The sequence below is a fragment of the Eumetopias jubatus genome, unplaced genomic scaffold (genome assembly GCF_037043125.1).
Source record: "Eumetopias jubatus isolate StellerSeaLion01/CBP00866 unplaced genomic scaffold, mEumJub1_p1.0 scaffold_14, whole genome shotgun sequence".
Taxonomy (NCBI): domain Eukaryota; kingdom Metazoa; phylum Chordata; class Mammalia; order Carnivora; family Otariidae; genus Eumetopias; species Eumetopias jubatus.
Window position 1 is genome coordinate 93,363,927 of NW_028274820.1, and position 15,915 is coordinate 93,379,841.

The 15,915-nt window shown below is 43.7% G+C and overlaps 1 protein-coding gene across 1 annotated transcript in view; it reads right to left on the bottom strand.

Annotated features, from left to right (window-relative positions):
* Positions 1 to 15,915, bottom strand: part of ATP6V0A4 (ATPase H+ transporting V0 subunit a4) — a 52,747-nt gene that overhangs the window by 16,170 nt on the left and 20,662 nt on the right. Inside the window, exons 12-16 of the mRNA XM_028106357.2 lie at positions 15,053 to 15,210; positions 12,070 to 12,163; positions 8,181 to 8,299; positions 6,338 to 6,554; positions 4,220 to 4,321 (exon numbers count right to left, since the gene is read on the bottom strand). Coding sequence (XP_027962158.2) covers positions 4,220 to 4,321; positions 6,338 to 6,554; positions 8,181 to 8,299; positions 12,070 to 12,163; positions 15,053 to 15,210 — 690 coding nt within the window. The remainder of the gene's footprint in view (positions 1 to 4,219; positions 4,322 to 6,337; positions 6,555 to 8,180; positions 8,300 to 12,069; positions 12,164 to 15,052; positions 15,211 to 15,915) is intronic.

Consider the following 15,915-nt stretch of genomic DNA (forward strand, 5'->3'; position numbering starts at 1 on the left):
TGAATTCAGTAAAGTTGCACGATACAAAATCAACGTACAGAAATCTGTTGCATTTCTATACACTAAAAATGGAGTAGCATAAAGAGAAATTAAGAAAACAATCCCATTTACCATTGCACCAAAAAGAATTAAATACCTAGGAATAAACCTAACCAAGGAGGTGAAAGACCTGTATTTCTGAAAATTACAAAACACTGATGAAAGAAATTGAAGATGACACACACAAAAATGGAGATATTCCATGCTCATGGATTGGGAGAACAAATATTGTTAAAATGTCCATACTACCAAAAGCAATTTGCAGATTTAATGCAATCCCTATCAAAATACTAACAGCATTTTTCACAGACCAGAACAAATAATCCTAAAATCTGTATGGAACCACAAAAGACCCTAAATAGCCAAAGCAATCTTGAAAAAGAAGAACAAAACTGGAGATATCACAATCCCAGATTTCAAGATATACTACAAAGCTGTAGCGATCAAAACAGTGTGGTACTGGCACAAAGAGACACATAGATCAGTGGTACAAAACAGAGAGCCAGGAAATAAATCCACAATTATATGGTCAACTAATCTTTAACAAAGGAAGCAAGGACATGCAATGGGAAAAAAAAAGTCTCTTCAGCAAATGGTGCTGGGAAAACTGGACAGCAGCATGCAAAAGGATGAAACTAGACCACTTTCTTATAACACACACAAAAATAAAACTGAGAATGGATTAAACACCTAAATGTGAGACCTGAAACCATAAAAATCCTAGAAGAAAGCACAGGCAGTAACTTCTCTGACATCATTCATAACAGCATTTTTCTAGATATGTCTCCTGAGGCAAGGGCAACAAAAGCAAAAATAAACTATTGGGACTACATCAAAATAAAAAGCTTTTGCACAGCAAAGGAAGATCCCCAAATAGCCATAGCAATCTTGAAAAAGAAGAAGAAAACTGGAGGTATCACAATTCCAGATTTCAAGTTATATTACAAACCTGTGGTAATCTAAACAGTATGGTACTGGCACAAAAATTGACACATAGATCAGACACATAGATCAGAACAGAACAGAGAGCCCAGAAATAAACCTATGATTATATGGTCAATTAATCTGTGACAAAGGAAGCAAGGATATGCAATGGGGAAAAAAAACAGTCTCTTCACCAAATGGTGTTGGGAAAACTAGACAGCTACATGCAAAAGAATGAAACTAGACCACTTTCTCACACCATACACAAAAATAAACTCAGAATGGATTACAGACCTAAATGTGGAACTGAAACCATAAAAATCCTAGAAGAGAACACAGGCAGTAAGGTCTCTGGCATCAACCATAGCAACATTTTTCTAGGTAGGTCTTCTAAGGCAAGGAAAACAAAAGCAAAAATAAATGACTGGGACTACATCAAAATAAAAAGGTTTTGCACAGCAAAGGGAACAATCAACAAAACTAAAAGACAACCTACTGAATGGGAGAAGATATTTGCAAATGATATATCCGGTAAGGGGCTAGTATCCAAAATATATAAAAACTTATACAACTCAACACCAGAAGAACAAATAATCCAATTAAAATATGGGCAGAAGACACGAATAGATATTTCTTCAAAGAAAACACACAGTTGGCTAGCAGACACATGAAAAGATGCTCAACATCACTCACCATCAGGGAAATGCAAATCAAAACCACAATAAGCTATATCCTCATACCTGTCAGAATGGCTAAAATCAAAAACCCAAGAAACAAGTGTTGGAGAGGATGTAGAGGAAAAAGAAACCTTGTGTACTATGGGTGGGAATGCAAACTGGGGCAGCCACTGTGGAAAAGAGTATTGGAAGCTCCTCAAAAAAATAGAAATAGAATTACCATATGATCCAGTAATTCCACCACTGGGTATTTACCCGAAGAATATGAAAACACTAATTTGAAAAGATATATGTACCCCTAAGCTTATTGCAGCATTACTGACAACAGTCAAATTATAGAAGCAACCTGTCCATCAACAGACGAATGAAAAAAAGAGGAGGTGATGTGTGTGTGTGTGTGTGTGTGTGTGTGTGTGTGTGTGTGTGTATTAGAATATTACTCGGCCATAAAAAAAGAATGAAATCTTGCCATTTTCAATGACATGGGTGATCTAGAGGATATAATGCTAAGCGAGATAAGTCCATCAGAGAAAGACAAATCCCATATGACTTAACTCATGTGGAATTTAAGAAACAAAACAAATGAACAAAGAAAAAAAAGAGACAAACCAAAAAACAGACTCTTAACTACAGAAAACAAACTGGTGGTTACCAGAGGAGAGGTGAGTGGGGGGATGGATAGAATAGGTGGAAGGGATTAAGAGTATTCTTACTGTGATGAACATCAGGTATTATATAGAATCGTTGAATCACTACATTGTATATCTGAAATTAATATAACACTATATATGTTAATTATACTGGTATTTTAAACATAATAAAAAAATTTTAATTAAAAACAAAATAAACGAAGATATAATAAAATTAGAAACAAGCCAAATAACTATCAATATACAAATGGATAAATAAACTGTGGTATATTCATACACAGTAATACTATATAGCAATTACACACACACACGCGCGCGTGTTCGCACACACCTCTGGAGTATGACACTGGATGAAGGAAGCCAGATCCAAAAGAGGGCGTACCGTATGATCCCCCTTACATAGCATTTAAGAATAAATGAAACTAGGGCACCTGGGTGGCCCAAATAACGGTCGTTATGGAATCATCTCTTGGATGGAGGTGGTAGAAATGTTTCTAACATGAAAAAGGACTACCAGGATCCTAATCGGCAGCCTAAAAGACCAACCGATAGCTATGCATTCCAAGGAGAGCCCAAGGAGACAGGCCTCCACACAGTCTTGGGGAGCTCCTGCTACCCAGAGTCGTTTTAGGGGGTGTCATCCAAGATGGCAGACTAAGAAAACCTTCTCTGGCTTCCTTCCCTATTATATAAGTCATCGTGGGGAAAAGCGAGAAATCAACCACGTTGAGATCAGCAACTATTTACACTTTTTGTGGAGCAAAGAGCAAGGCAAGCTATTATTTTAGAGTGTGGGGAGTCAGGTGAGCCAGCAGCTCACTTACAGACTTACGGACGTAAGCTCACTTGACTTAACGGACAGGCTGAGTTTCTAGAAAAGAGAGTGGTATCTATGTCGGCAAACAGCTATTTGCCACCTTCCTTTGAAACACTTGGTCACCTCTAGACAACCTTCCACCTCACCCGCCCTTTATCATCTGGGTCTCTCAGCAATTAGCCAAACAATGAACAAGTATTCTTTGTTTTGTCTTTTTTTAAATTCATCTCCCACTTGAATTGTATTTACCGAGACAGGCTTCCTAGCTAGTCAAAGCTGACCAGGCACAAAAGAAGAGAAGCAGGTGATGTAGGGAAAGGGCGCCACCTAGGGACGTACCTCCAGAACTCCAGTCTCATCTCCAGGTCCCTGACTCAGCCAAGGCAATATCCCACAGATTTTAGAAAAGAACGAATTTATCTCAAAATATCTACAGCCACTTAAAACATATGTGATCTCAGCACATTCCACTTACTGTTTGCACTGATGTAGATAGAGCCGAGACTGATAATCTCAAGCAGCTCTCGTGGATTTCTAGATTCTGACGTGCCCTAGGAGGTCAATCTTCCCAAATCCTATTTGATTTAGACTGATAGTAAACTCTTCTTCATTCCCTGAATAAATGCGAGGCTCAGGAGCAGTTCACACAAAAGGAGGAAATGGGCTGAAATGGGTGTATGGCAATAGGGAAAAATCACAAATAAACGGAAGCTGGCTTATTTGTATTTCTTTACTCCTGCACTAGCACACTGGAACATAATACAGTGAAAGCTCACAACTGTAAAAATCTGATAAAAACAGCTTTCAATATTCACCAACAAACTCAAACTATAGTAAAATACTTTTATTTTCAACTAATAACACAACCATGTTCCGACTCTTATACGTCATTAGCTACCAGTAGACTTGGTGCACACACAGATGCACACACATACCCTGAGCAAAGTTAGCAAAACATAAGATTTAAATGTGCTCGTCCTATTTAATAGAGCATTGTCCTGGAAATAAGAAGGACCGCAAAGCCCAGCATTCTGGTGAAAGCCCAGATTTCTATTTTCAAAGAACCCACACTCTTACCCACAGTGAGTGAATGGAAATGAATAGGCACTTACCAGGGATTTTCGATGATTGGCTCTAAGAATAAATGGCTTAATCAGAAGCATCCACGGGACAGAAATCAAAGCCATAATAACAAAGAAACTCTGGACTTCTTGCTGTAAAATCAAAATCGTAAAATCCCATCACTTCAAGGTGATCACACGGCATAACTTATATGATAAAAATTATAAATATGGATCATTTTAGTTGTACTTTATTTTGAGAGATCTAAAGCATGTCAATGTGTCCATTCACCTTTACATCTTGGAGTATTCCCACTGCAGTCCAGTGGTGCCCAGCGTCAATCCAGAGTGGGCACTGGAAACTCACTATCTTATTCCTTACTCTTTGAGTACCCCCTTGCTATCCACCCACCCCACAGGTGAACAAGAAGTACTCACAAGGCACATAATAAGGGCAACTTTACTTATCCCTTGTCCCATGGGAATAGTCAGCCCCTGGCCCTGCATGAAAAGTGTGGCAGGCCCCATGACTTCACTGGTCACTCCACAGTAGCCAAAACCCCTTGGGTCCCTTGAAGTGACAAAGATGATCTCAATTAGCAATTGTATATTCCCAGGACTAGATAATTATCTGTGCTCTGTTGCTCTCTGTCTTTCAAAAAAGAAAAATAACTTCTTCTCAATAAGAAAAAAAAAGCTTCCTCACGCTCTTGCTGTGGGTGAGTCACCCGCCAGGCTCTGAGGTAGCCATGTTGGACTCTCCCTGGCTGTCTCCCTCACAGCTCCCTCTGGGCTGAGGCAACCACGGTCTCGATGCTTCTGCTGAAACCCAGAATTTGTCCCACCTTATCATCCTGCTACACATTTCCTCTCACATCCTCATGCCCCTACCTCTTATTATAAAACCCCTAGTCACCAACTTGGAGGAGGGACCCAGAGCTGCTGTGTCAAAGAACCAGGAAGCCCGGGGAGGCTTAGTCAGAGCTACTAAAAGGCATGGACACTGGCTGCTCGAGGGGGTAAGGAAAAATGTTTCTTAGACCTTCACTTTTCTTCTGCTGTTCTGGCCAAGCTCTCAGTGAATGCCAGGGGACGATTTTTATGCCGGTCGTAATAAGATTCACCCTGCTAACAGTGGGGACATCCTAGCCCCTCAGTCTTCCTTCTACTTTCCTCCACTCTGAAACGCTCAGAAGAGGGAAGGGAGCCTCAGAAACACACCATGCTTGCCAGTTCTAGCTTCCTGCGCTACCTCATCGCCATTTGTCCATCTTTATGCAAGGTTTTCCACCTCACGATGTACACAGCAACCAGAGATTTATATTTATCTGTTGCTCTTCTTCTTTGATATTCAAACATGGCACCACGATGGCCATGGCACTGTTGGGAAGGGGCTGGGTTATCAACTTACATCGTCTCTTCCAGCTGCATGACCCCAAAATGAGGCTATGGAAACTTCAAACTGTGTCAGGATAATGCATCTTCATACCAGGGCACAGGGAAACCAGCCAACTCCCAAAAAGGGTTTTGAAGGGGGAAAAAGAGCTGGAAGAACCATTCACTGTGCAAAGTTCAGTGCATATTCCAAACCAGGTGAGGACTTTAGTCTCTATGAAAGGAGGTAGCGCGTGAAATAGTTGGTGAGTCTGAGTCCTTTGCCTAAAAGAGAAGACTTCCTCGGGAAATCCAAGTGAACTTTCATTCAAACGCCGGCACTGAGTAAATGAACCTTCCAAATATGTTCATTTAGTGCTTATAGTCTAGGGGTGGTTCGTATACCATTCACGGAGGTATAGCGAAAACATTACAACAGTGAAGTGGGCTACCTCAAAAGAGCTTTCAGAGATATAGGTCTTCTCTGATTATTATCTTAAACCTGAATTATCTTTATTTTTCATAAAAAATGCCCTGCCACAAGGCATCTTCTCTTCTAATTTTGTTGCTCCTATAGAGGAGGCGAACACAGCTAGGACTCAAAGGCATGAGGCCACAAGCAGCCACAGGAGGGCACGGCATGTCTTCAGTGAGGACGTCCAGGTGTCAACAACCTTGAGTGGGTGCTAGGGTGGCTCAGTCTTGCAAATAACTATTCCCTGCAATACTCAAGACTGTGAGAGAGATGTGACGTTATCAAGTGCATAAAAGAAGAAAAAAAAACCCCATCGATACCTGATGTTTGTACAGGGGTGCATTGGAAGGGTCATCATAGTTAAACAGAAACATGTTAATGAAGTGGATGAGGATGCTAGGGGCATGCTGGGACGCACGGACATCAAAGTGGCACCATTTGAAAACGATCATGAAAACCAAGTATCCAAAGAGACACAGGATAAAAATCATCTCAGGAATAAATTGCAGAACGATGTTGAGAGTTCTTCTGAAGTATCTGGGGGTGGGAAACACACACGAGAGAGAGAACACTGAGCGAATATCAGGAACTAATTATTCGCCCCAAAGCACAAAATGTTCATTTTTCGCACACTGCATCTACTTCTTAGCAAGCAGCAATTATGCAGGGATGGGAAAAGGAGAAAGGACGGATTCAAGAGAACCAGGGTCTGGAAGGTAGTGTCTGAAGCAAAGGGCAGGTCTGCAGGGAGAGCTGGTGGTTTGACCTGCACACCTAGTTCATACCAACACCACCAAGGGCCCAAAGATATAGAAGGGCGACTAGGAGGCTTTTTCTCCTAAGACACGGGTTGGAACGCTAAGGCTTGGGGGCCAAACTGAGCCCATTCAACACAAGTTGAAAATGATTTTTACATTTCTAAATGGTTGACCAAAAAACTCAAAAGAACAATAGTTTATGATATGTGAAAATTATATGTAATTCAAATTTTAGTGTTCATTAATAAAGTTTTATTAGAACACAGACCCGCTCATCCGTTGACAGATTATCCATGGCAGCTTTTATGCCCCAACGCCAGGACTGAGTAGTTGCGACAGAGGCCGTCTGGCCTCCAGAGCCTAAAATACGTACTCTCTGGCTCTTTACAGAAAGAGTTTGCCGACTCCTGCTCTAAGTTCTAGAGAGAGTCCCACAAGGCTAAGTTGGTGGCCCCCAAGTTAAAATGTCAGAAAGGGTCCCCACTCCCTTTGCTAATTGCAAGAGTTATCTGAGGGAAAAGGGAGATCTCACGATAAAACAGGATCCCTGGATCGGTGAGGCCGGCCTGACACACACTGAAACCAATGATAGACTGCTCCAGAAAATACTTTCTGGGATTACCTCTCATTTAATTCTTGTGGCTCTTCCAGGGAGGCAGAGGTCACTGGTCACTGGTACCAGGGTCACTGGTCACTAATCGTCACTAGTTGGCCCACTAACTATATCTGATTTTTCGAATAGATCTGCACTTGTATGAGCTTTCAGGTCAGGGGGCACCACGGGGCTGGCTCTGGCCAATGGGAACAGAAGTGGTCTGGGTCGCTTCTTGGGGGGAAGCTTAAGAGTCCATGTTTTCCACATTGCACATTCCACATTCAACTTTCCATGTTTTCATACATTGTCGCCTTTAGAAAAATAGGTTTGAGAAGTTTTCCGAGACGCAGCTTGATACAAGGAAAGGAAAGATAAGACACGAACAGCCCAAGTGAGAGGCTGCTGACATCAAAGGGAATTGAGAATCTGAGGGCACAGGGGCCCCAGTGTACGTACCTCTCCATTTGCCCACTGGTGGGAGCTAATCCTAGATATGGCAGTGACCGAGACCTTTCAGGTTGGGGGACCCAAGGTGCTATGGGCTTGCCAGTCTGTTTCTGAACCCTCAAATATTTCTGAGGTGAAAGGAACACTCCTACTTGAGCGACCCAGCTCAGGAGAAACAGAGGTCCCACTTCTGCCAAACCAGCCTGTCCTGGCTCAAGCCAAGAGACATGGATGGCAAAGCACTCCCCGTAGGAAGAAGGAAACTCTTGCACAAAGGGACACGGGGCCACATGGGTGGTGCTGTCCCTGCTCTTCAACGACAGGGTCAGACCAACAGGCAGCAAGTTAATCATGAAAACTTACATGTGATTGAAAAGGCTGAGAATAACACCGAAAACCATCTGGACAATTCCCAGGATGACTGACATCTTCATTTTGTAGGAATTCAAGAATGTTAGTTTGTTTGAAGCCAAGTTCCAAATCTGGATGGGAAACGTGACAAGAAAGGCATGAGACCAGAGTCTAGAAGTTTTATCGGGGGCAAGAGCAGGACTTCTCCTGAGGAAGTCACTGTAGGGACCACATTTTCAGATTTTGATCCCGTTCAACGCATGCATTCTAGGCTCAGGAAAGGAAAAGGAAGAAACCCCTTATCAATGCAACTCTAATGACAAATGTGTCAGAACCATCAGTACATTAGTAAATATCAAGTGGCCAGAAGAAAGAAAATCCTACGTGATTTTTCCTACTCAGGGAATAGACATTCTGAAACATTGTGGAGAGCTTCCAAACTTGCCTCAGTTCCACTTCTTAGTGGTGGAGATTTCTGGCCCATGAACGTATCCAATCCCTTCTTGATAATACCACCTTTTACTATGATTTCTATAGTGCCTCACTTTACAAAGAATTTTCCTGGGTCCATCTCTAGAAACCACTCTTGTAGCCAATATTTATTAGCACTAGGGCCAGACATGGTCCCTGCCTTCTCCATGGTCCCTGTTTTAAACACAGCTGCCAGGCTTGCAAAGGGAGGGACATGTGTCCTTGCCCTCCTAACAAGACTGACACACAGAGCAAGCACTCAGAGGGGCTAGGGGGCTGGTCAGGGTCGTACTCTAGCTAATGGTCCCATGGTCTCCACTCCTACTCTTAGTAAATGGTTCAAGTCTTTGCTCTGACCTCCAACCCCTCCTCAACTTTAGACACATCCCCAAACTGCCTGCTAGACATATGTAAGGGTTTGCTATACCGCATCTCAAAGGTAACAGAGCTACAAGGGTTGTCTCATTTTCCCTCCTAAAATGACTTCCTCCTCCAAACTACTTTGCTTCTGTTAAGGGCTCAAAGCACCCCCTGGGCACAGTCTCAAGACAAAGGTACCTTGCCCCCACCCCATGCACACATACAGGCAGGAACCATATCTCACTGATTCTCTCTTTAAAATGTCCTGAGAAGCTACAAGCTGGCCAACCACTAAGAAGGCTGCTAGGAAGGCAGGCAAAGGGTCTCCAGTAACAGGTGTCCAGACACCAGGGGCATCTTCTCTACCTCCCCCATCTGGCTGGCATTTCAACAACACCAGGCTTGTCCTCCACCCTTTGCTTTTCCCTTTGCCTGCCTGCTTGGCCAGTCCCAACAGGATCATTCAACATGGTTAGGACAGGTTTACCAGCACACTGTAGACCCAGCCAAATCTGATAAACTAAAAATTGAGTACCAGGCACATACTAAGCTCTTTAAATATGCTATCTCATTTAATTCTAACAAAAACCCTATGATATAAATATAAATATTCCCGTTTTACACATAAGAGAATTTATCTCTATCTCAGGAAGATTGAGTTCTTTACACACCAAGGAAGAAATAATACCATGACATATGGGGTATTGACCCTATTTATGTACCAGACTCTCTTCTGGGTGTTTTATGCATAAAAATCATTTACTCTTCTGAGCAACCCAGTGAGTTAGAGCTGTTGTCATATCCATTTTGCAGAGACACAGAGGTGTTAACTTGCTCAAAACCACATAGCAAGGAAATAGAAAAGGCAAGATTTATACACAGGCTGTCTGATCCAAGGGCATAGGCTTTTAACCATTTTGTTATGTTCATTTATTACAAAATATCTACAAACACTTTTAGAAAGACCTCTCAGCTCTGACAGCCAAATATTTTTGTGATTTGATTCGCAAAAAGATGTCGCACATGTCAATAAATGCATCTGTAGACATTTACATTATGTTAAAAATCCAACCCTTCATTAATAGAAGTAAGTGCTGGGGCGCCTGGGTGGCTCAGTCCATTGAGTAACCAACTCTTGATTTCGGCTCAGGGCATGATCTCGGGGTCATGAGATCAAACCCCAGGTGGGGCTCCAGGAAGTCGGCTTGAGTTTCTCTCCCTCTGCCCCTCCCCCTGCTCACACATGCGCACTCTCTTGCTAAAATGAAAAAAATAAATCTTTGGGCGCCTGGGTGGCTCAGTCGGTTAAGCGTCTGCCTTCAGCTGAGGTCATGAGCCCAGGGTCCTGGGATCAAGTCCCGAGTCAGGTTCCCTGCTTGGCCGGGAGTCTGATTCCCCCTCTCCCTCTGCCCCTTCCCCCCGACTTGTGCTCTCAGCTCTCCCTCGTGCTCTCTCTCAGATGAATAAATAAAATCTTTAAAAAAAAAAAAAGAAATCTTTAAAAAATAGATAAGTGCTGACACAGGCACAGAAATGTTCTGTTAAAGGGGGTATCTCTGGGGAATAGAATTACCAGAATAGGAGAGAGAACGCTTTCTTTTTTTATACTGTTTTGTATTATATGGATTTTTAATCTCATATATGCCTTATTTTGTAATAAAAAGGCCAGAAATTTCAAAAAATTTCAAAAATAATTGCTACCAGGAAAAAAGTTAATTCTTTCACCCTCCCACTCCTCTTCCACCCTCCCCTTTTTCCTTCCTCTCTAACTGGTGGGCAGGCAGACAAAACTGCCTACACAGTAGACACTCCAGCCCAGTCGGTTCTGAGCCGTGACTATACTGTCCTTTGTCTGAGGGGCAGAACTGGGCAGGCAGGATCTGCTGATAGGTCAGGGGTGGGCTGGGAAGTGAAGAGAGGACAGTAGAGGCAAAGAGGTTCAAAGGAAAGGAAGGTCAACCAGACCCTAGGATCAGCCCCCTCTATACTCCTCCGTTGCCTCCTGGCTAATCATGAAAATTCCTTGGACCACAGAAAAAGCCTCTCAGTCCACAAAGATAACAACTTGCATTTGTTTTCCGCACTTTGCAGTTTACAACAAAGCTTCCAAGGACTCCACCTCTTTTGATAAAGCTTAAATTCCAAGTGCCTCCGCGTGGCAAATATAAACAAGTCCTGGGAGATGCACTTCCATCTTTCTAAGGGATGGGAGGCAGACCAGCGGCGGGAGGACTCAGAGAAACTGCAGAAGAGACGACCCATAGAGAGGAGAGTACAGTTCTAGGGCCGGTACTGTTCACTCTCGACTGTCAGCAACCAAAACTGAGGTCCCAGGACCTCTCCCACAAAAAGAGCATAGAAGAAACATTTATTGACGGCATTTGCCAAGTTCGGGTCTAGCCCGCTCAAGCTCATCTGGCGCACAAGGCTGCCACTTGGTGGCGGTTATGTGTTGGGACATCATGTGTACATGGCTTTAAGCAAACAGGCATGGGAGCCTTCTCGAAATCCCTTTATACCTAAAAGGCTACGCCAGGAAGCGCCTCTGTTTTGCTTGGGCTCAAATCCAACTGAGATAGTTATAACAACCACATAAAAGTTAAATCATACCTTTTTTAAAAAACTTATATCAATTCTCTGTGGTAAAATAAAGCAAAAATAAGAGCAAATCCACACTTTCCTAGGAAAAGGGAGATGTTACTCACTGCAAGAAAGAGCCAGAGTAGGCAACTTGATCGGGATGCTAAATAACTCCTCTAGTATGCATGCTTTCCAGGCAACCAAGGGCCTTTGAAAGAAGCAATCATTAGCCATCAGGGGTATAAGTTACCGGAGAAAGAGGCAGAATGTTTGAGCAACGATATGGAAAATGAACCACGAGCTAGGTAAAGGGTACAGGTAGGACATTTACTTGAGTCCTGCACAGTGTCATAAAACCTCCAGAATATGTAATTCTATCTCAGCATAAATGTGTTGATTTGACAGTCTCTGGCACTTTCTCCTCCTCTACCTAGAGATCTCCTCAGCAAGACATTTTACATAATAAATATTTAACCCAAGAAGACATTACCGGATCAATCCCAAATGGGTACGGATTTCCAGAGTACACGCCCGGAATGGCTGGGTCCAGCTGTAAATATGGATTTGTTTCCATTACGTATGTGCTACAGTGGGAGAAAGGAAAAATAAGAACAAAACCAATGATCAACCAGAGGTAGAAAAAATATACAATAGTGTCCTTGGTCATGAACTTGTAAGCCAATCAAAGCCTCACTGTTGGTGCAACTCATCCTTTGGCTCATTCAATCATCCCATGAATGGTTCCTGTGTGCCAAGTATCGTCCCAGATGCTGAGGCTACAGACATGACCATCCGGCCTCTGAAATGTCGAGTCTCCAAAGGGCTCCTACCCGGGTGGAGTATTGTAAAGAAAAACAGTTATACCACATCAGAAAAGAAGTCGGGCTAGGGATGAAGGAGCATAGAGGAAACAAATCTCAACACAAGGACAAGCCTGGGAAACCTCCTCGGGGAGCACGTGAGCTCATCCTGGGGGAATGAACTGGCTTTCACCCATGGACCCTAAATCTCTGTGAAACTTAGCTCTCAAAATTCCACTGAATCCCTTTAAATCAGTCTCCCAACTTTGCCCAGAAGCATGGACGTCAGTGGGTAGGAGTTTCTTACTATCTCTGCAAGACCATTATGGGTATTTGTTTGTTTGTTTGTTTGTTTGTTTGTTTAACAGAGCACACATCTACAGAGGAGCCAAGAAGGAGTAGTGAAATGATGAGGAACAGAGTTCTGGCAACTTCGGCTGGCTACCTAGGAATATACTCCCTCCCTCCTACAACTGAGGCACTGGAGAGTATTGAGTAGCAGCCAGGGAATCAGGTAGCCCGATCATGCTGATCAGGCCCTCCAGATGCAGTGGAAACAACTGGCCCTGACTGGCCATCTCAGACACAGACACCCCCGTGCTAATGGCATGCCTCACGGCAAATGGTTGCACTGAATTAGCAGAGATTTGTTTGTGTGTGGACAAAGGAGAAAGCCACCCCTGAAGGGAGTGAGCTGGCCGCCACAGCAAAGTCATGCTATCTGTTGTTGAATGTAAACAAGTTCACAGAACACCAACACCAGACAAAGCCACCCTGTGACCGTGCTGGATCCAGACACAAACAAGACCGATCCACAGTCATATCTGATATCAAAATATGGACATACCAAAGCAAGGACAATGTCCAAACCACAAAAATGACCAAAGGTTGCCCTCATCCTCTGGGGAGCCAGACCCTGTAAGCCCTTTCCCACACCCTCTTGCTGAGATGCTCAAGTTCCCCACTGGCACACCACATTCCCTGAGTCAATAACCTCAATTTTGGGGGATGACAGGCAGGTTTCTGGGGGTCTTGGGCTGACAAGTATTGTGACAGTGTCCCTAGTCAGTTGTCAGGGAAAGCAAGACCCAAGACCTGGCTTGTGACTCGTGACCAAAATCAGCTTGCTGTGTCCTTTGCCAATCTGATGGATGACGTCAATTTTCGTTTGTCTCACTGTTAATGAGGTCCCACTTCATATAATCAATGCCGGGGCACGTGGCTGAGCGTCCCTCAGACTGGGCTTGGCCTCCAAGAGCCTTGAATTGAGCCAGAGGTCATTTATGTGCATGAAAGAACATCCCAGCCCACATTTGCAGAATCGCAAAAAGCCAGTTGACTCGGACCTCTCCCAATCACACTCCTGGGCAAATTAGATTTCATCTTGGTGGTTTGGTGAAATGATGCTGATTTAACATGTTTCCCAGTCAATCATTTTACTTATGAGTTTAAATCTAAAGAGCAAATCTAAGTAATTTGCCTTTAAATTTATGAAAGCTTTGTTCTCCTAGGCATCTCTTCAGGGTACTAATTGTAAAGCAAAAACAAAAACAAAAACCCTTGTCAATATAGCCATCTGTAATTCTGGAAAATGTTTTATTCATTTTAATTCATTAATTAATTTTATTGTTTGTTTGTTTAACAATAAACAAACTGTCCTCTACCACAAGGGACTTGGACCCAGCAGAGAAACCAAAAAGATGCACCGAACCTCCATGACACCGTCACCCGCACTCTTACTGTCCGTCCAAGCTGTGGTTGGTGGGCATCGAGAGAGCTCCCAGGTCTCTCTCTTCTGCAGCCATGTCCTCACCAGCTACCCCCCACGCCCATGCCGCCCTACCTGCCTTCCTCACTGCACTGCCCACCAAACACAGGGAACCGCTGTTGCAAAACTAGCCACCCCCTCCTTTGTGTTCGACGTTGAATCAATATGCTCTGAAACCGTCAAAGAAAATGCCCTTCAGATGAGTCTGGGACCTTGAACACCGGGAATCAATCATTTATATATACTTCAACACCCATATCAGCCTTCTCTCCTCAGCCCCTGGATGCCTAATTTCACTGTTTCCAGTTCCCTGACAGAACAAGGCATGCTTCAAAGGCCTCCTTCTCCTCCAGGGAACTTGGCTTCTGTGACTGATACCAAGATGATAACCATTTATACAAACTGATACCCGTTGACATCCGCTCCACCGTTTGCTCTTGCCGTAGTGCTATGCACTCCGTGATATATACTTAATTGAAATTTTAAAATGATTTCCAAGGGGCACCTGGGTGGCTCAGTCATTAAGCGTCTGCCTTCGGCTCAGGTCATGATCCCAGGGTGCTGGGATCGAGCCCCGCATCGGGCTCCCTTCTCGGCGGGAAGCCTGCTTCTCTCTCTCCCACCCCCCCTGCTTGTGTTCCCTCTCTCGCTGTGTCTCTCTCTGTCAAATAAATAAATAAAATCTTTAAAAAATTAAAAAAAAAAAACTATTTCCATGTATTACAGTTCTTGGTGTTGTCTCAAGTGCTTCTAGTCCAGTTACTGAGGGACTGGTTTGAGGTCTCTCGCTCAGGAGATAAAATGGAATTCTTTGTTGGATCTGTGGGCACACCTCTGAGCAGATTTCCTGGCCATGAAATCCACCACTGAGGCCCCCCCGGACCCATGTCTGTCTGTAAACTTACTTCCATGTGCCATTTCTGAACATGGGTCTGACACTCCAAGAAGAGCCGAAGATGTTGAAAGACTTGGAGAAGCAGTCGTTGTAAATCAAGCCCGTGTAGATGGAAAAGATGCCCATGAGGAGAATCAGATAGCGTCCGTGGAAGAAGGTGTTCCAGATCTGGCCTCAGGAAGACAGAGGAGATGACCGTCAGTGGGCTCAGCACCAGACCCCGGGGTGGGAAGTATGTTATGGGATGTCTCCAGCACCACTGGGATAGCCCCAGCAAGGCACACAGGCCCTACACAGAGAGGCCATGGGACGAGGCAACATCAAAGCGGTCCAAATAGAGCACACGCACATCATTATTTTCCTGAGCTTATATCCGTGAATCAGAAGAGTCCTAGACCAGAAATTGTTACTATGGAAGTAAAACCATATAAGCCCCATATTCTTGAAGTGATCATTGGTTAGAAAACATAACTGTAGCACAAACTGAGGCCTCACATGTCAGGGAAGGGACGTGACGGTGGGCAGGTGTTGTCTCAAGTGCTTCTAGAAGACAAGCACGGAGCTGGACTCCCACGGCGGCTCAATTTCATTGCAAGTCAAATCTACACTCATTTTGGGTCTTGTCATTATAAAATCGAGTCTCTGTCTAAGCACATCCACTAAGGAGAGTCAAGTGTTTCTATAATACTGAATGATGTGTGTTGATCATTCTCAGACCTGCTCAAGTTTAGCTTTGAGACTTGGAATATTTATTACAGGCAACTACAGCTGTTAAAGTGGCTGGTCATGCAAAACTATATCGGCCAGGAGTGGATTTTCCCACTAACTTTGCTGATGATTAACCCACTGTGACATCATTGAACTAGCTCTAGT